This window comes from Verticillium alfalfae, genomic scaffold (assembly GCF_000150825.1).
Source record: "Verticillium alfalfae VaMs.102 supercont1.2 genomic scaffold, whole genome shotgun sequence".
NCBI lineage: Eukaryota > Fungi > Ascomycota > Sordariomycetes > Glomerellales > Plectosphaerellaceae > Verticillium > Verticillium alfalfae.
This window is the reverse complement of record NW_003315037.1, coordinates 3,372,210-3,375,540: the sequence shown is the minus strand read 5'-3', so window position 1 is coordinate 3,375,540 and position 3,331 is coordinate 3,372,210. Positions and strand designations below refer to the sequence as shown.

Sequence of the window (3,331 nt, the reverse complement as noted above, 5' to 3'; positions counted from 1 at the left end):
AATATCTGTGCCGCAATAGATGCACTTGGAGCAGGGTTCAGGCCACTAGTAGGCAATGATGAGGCCTCCAAAAGCTCACTTCTACATAAGCCATGATATATGCATTGGCCTCCTAGTTACTGTTGGCTTGTAGCATCGAATACGGATTTCTCGCACAAAGGTTTTGCGGCCAAATATACGTTCGCTAACTTCAATCTCGAAATGTCCTCAGTCCAGACAGGAGGGAATCTCGAGTGGCACAATGCTGGGCCCCTAACCACAACATGGACTGCTCCCCAATCGTGTGCGACCGAGCCAGTCATCCGCAGCGGCCTGGCAGTCCCTCAGGTACCTTGGTTTCCGCGTTTGATTGTTGATGGGTGCGACGGCTGGAACATTCCAGACGAGTGTCGTCCCAACGGCGGCAAGGTCAATGAAATATATGAAAACGTCGATCTCGCCGTGGAAGTGACCACCGCCCACTATTATTTTCCCGGCATCCAGTGCCCTGACAATTGGGTCACCGTCGGCATCGCTGCCATGAACAATGGCGCCCCCAGTGTGTCTGGTATTTTTCAGCCGACTGCCTTCACCGAGGGAGCACCTGGGGAGACGACGAACTTCCCAGCCGCCAACTTCCAAGCCAACATGCTAACTTCGATTCTGGAACCCACTCAGACAGCCGTGGCCTGCTGCCCAAGGTGAGCCATACCCTATCTCCAAAAGCATGTTTCGTTTGCAGACTAATTGGGACCACATCCACAGCGGCTACTCAGTCAACCCATACCAAGGCTGCTGGTCTAACTTCCCACTTTCTGAGCTGGCTACTAGAACGGCTTGCCAGTATAGATATATTGGCCCTGGCCCTGGAGAAGGCAACGAACTAAGGACCGAGACCTTCGAATTCGCGGGTAAGACTACGACCGCAACGCAAAGGAAATTTCCCTTTACAACAGGGTGGCGCGACACCTCCGACGCCGTGACCTATATCATCCCATTTGACTCGTCTGGTCTCCCCGAGGAAACGGCCAGCGGATTGGCTGCCTTTGGCGAGGAGCCCTGGGAGTCAGGTGTTGCCGTTGTACAGGCTATCTATCTTGTAAATAGTGGGGATGGATACGATGAAAAGAACGGCAATGGCAACGACAACGAGGAAGCGACTACAAACAGTCCAGTTAGTACTGGCGGTGGCCAACACAGTGCTGCTCATGCGCTCATGCCCAACCGGTGGGCCGCTATCGGTACCATCCTAGGCGCGTGGGGTGTTAGTGTGATCGTGGGCGTAGCTCTTTTGGCCACTCGGTAACATCACCCGTAATCTTACTCGTTGTCTCGTGGCACACATAATTCAACGGTGAGAGACGGTTTGAGAGCGTGCGATTATTGAACAATGGCTTCTATTTCTGCCGCCGGGCGCAATTCTGAAGTGTGCGCAATGATTGGCTTCAAGTTATGGCTGGAGCCCAAGTGATCAGAGGCATGTGTGAGCCGACTGAGCGGCGTGGCTGAATATTCGTTGGGACTAAGGCCTCTGATTATAAAGGAGGACTATAATTCCAATGACGATCTCTGCAGTAGCAAGGCCCCCGTGTCGATGTGGGTTGAGATAAGCTTTAGGATATCATCGTGATTCGAGTTCGTTCCAAGAGCAGTAGCTTTCACGGTGGAGTCAATGGGACGAAAGAGCCAATTCCTTGACTCTGGATATGACTAGAGCCAGGCCCACGCCGACTGGAAGTCATCCTCAGAAATTCACTAATGCAAGGAAACCAGGAATGATGTAATTATGGGGCTTGTTATTTCTATTTGCATGTACTTGCTGGGCCAACTGATCAATTAGGCGACATATCAAGTCCAGAGCCAGAAAATTCAGCAAAGGATCTCCCGACTTCAGAGGTTAGCCTGATGGGTCGACATTGAGATGTAGGCATATTCAGAACTGGAATTGAACTGTAAGATAGTATTTTTCCGCATCTAGTTATGTGCTCAGAGTGCCTGGACTCGGGGGCACCATTCCAGAGTCCCACAAGACAGGCGTTTCGCCCAGAACAAACTCCAGTAAGCCTCCCCTCTGATCTCCGCCAAGGAGATCCTCATGGCTTACCCAACTCTTGTCCCATTCTTTGCCATTCACTTTGAGGCTTTGTATGTAGGGACCATCGTCAATACCCTTGGCCGTGACCCGTAGCGTTCCATTTACGCCAACCTTCATGCTGTAAGATGCAAATCTTGGTGCAAGAATCAAATACACAGGTTGTGTTACGACAGGATAAAGTCCGAGCAAGTTCCAGACGAGCCAGCTACTCATGCTCCCAGCGTCATCGTTGCCAGGAATTCCGCTCGATCCAGCATGGTAAAATTCATCAACGATGGCCCGACTTCTCATGACGCTCTTCCACTGTTTCTCTTGGATGTAGTTGTACAGAAACGGTGTCATGAAGCTAGGTTCATTGCCTGGGTTGTATATCATGGACCCAATTCCGTTATTGCCTTGATCTTGTGCTCCGAGGCTGGGAACGAAACTTGTATCCAGTCGGTCTTCGAATGATTCGGAACCACCCATGAGGGAGATCAAGGTGGTCATGTCGTGAGGTGCGCCAAAGCTATACTCCCACGGAGTACCTTCATAAGAAATTGCTTGCCAATTACATTCGCCGCATGCTAGTGGATCATATGGTTCGAGGATTGTACCGTTAGGTTGCAGCGGTGCGAGAAAGCCAGTATGATTATGCGCTTCTGCCTCAGAGTTCCAAATCTTTTGCCAGCCACTAGATTTATCAGCTCACATGTTCTGTTCGTAAGTTTCTGAGTATCATACTCACGCGGAACGGCTCAAGTATGTCGTGGCCTCCTCCGGGGCCTCGCCCAGCGCCACTTGCGAGACCGCGAAGTCATTGAGCGAGTACTCAACAGTCTTACTCACGCTTCTCCCGTAGTTGACCGATACATATCCATACTTTTTCCAGTCATCCAGAGCACCTCGTCCTTCTTTTGTACTGCCCGTGGGGTCGTTGAAGTCAAAGTTGTTGTAAGGCTGCAATTCGGCGTTGGTGCGCATGGCAGCGTATCCATCCGTCCAGTTGATAAGTTGGTGGACGTCCAGGTTTTTGACGTACGCATCAGCGAGAATGTTGTCTGAGTTGGAGCCGCCCTGAACACGGCCATTATGATTATGGCTACGGCCCCTGGGCATGAATCTTTCGTGACGCCAGATGTCGATCATGGACCTGACTGGGTTACGTGCGTGAGTATAAGGACTGGTAACGGCTACGGGCGGCACTTTACTCATTATCGACTTGGCGTCTTCGGAAAGGTGAGGGAGATTAAGGCATGGGTACATCGGAAGGTATCC

At 51.2% G+C, this 3,331-nt stretch overlaps 2 protein-coding genes across 2 annotated transcripts in view; one reads left to right on the top strand and one right to left on the bottom strand.

Annotated features, from left to right (window-relative positions):
- Window positions 1-201: 201 nt before the first annotated feature.
- VDBG_02507 (predicted protein) lies at window positions 202-1,285 on the top strand (the record flags this gene model as incomplete). The annotated part of the gene is made up of 2 exons (XM_003008273.1): window positions 202-680; window positions 829-1,285. The coding sequence occupies 2 exons, from the start codon at window positions 202-204 to the stop codon at window positions 1,283-1,285; spliced, it is 936 nt and encodes a 311-aa protein (XP_003008319.1).
- Window positions 1,286-1,957: 672 nt separating this feature from the next.
- VDBG_02506 (glycosyl hydrolase) overlaps window positions 1,958-3,331 on the bottom strand; it is a gene marked incomplete at both ends in the record, with an annotated part of 3,561 nt that continues 2,187 nt past the window's right edge. The window contains 2 exons of the mRNA XM_003008272.1: window positions 1,958-2,747; window positions 2,802-3,130. Of these exons, the coding sequence (XP_003008318.1) occupies window positions 1,958-2,747; window positions 2,802-3,130 (1,119 nt within the window). The remainder of the gene's footprint in view (window positions 2,748-2,801; window positions 3,131-3,331) is intronic.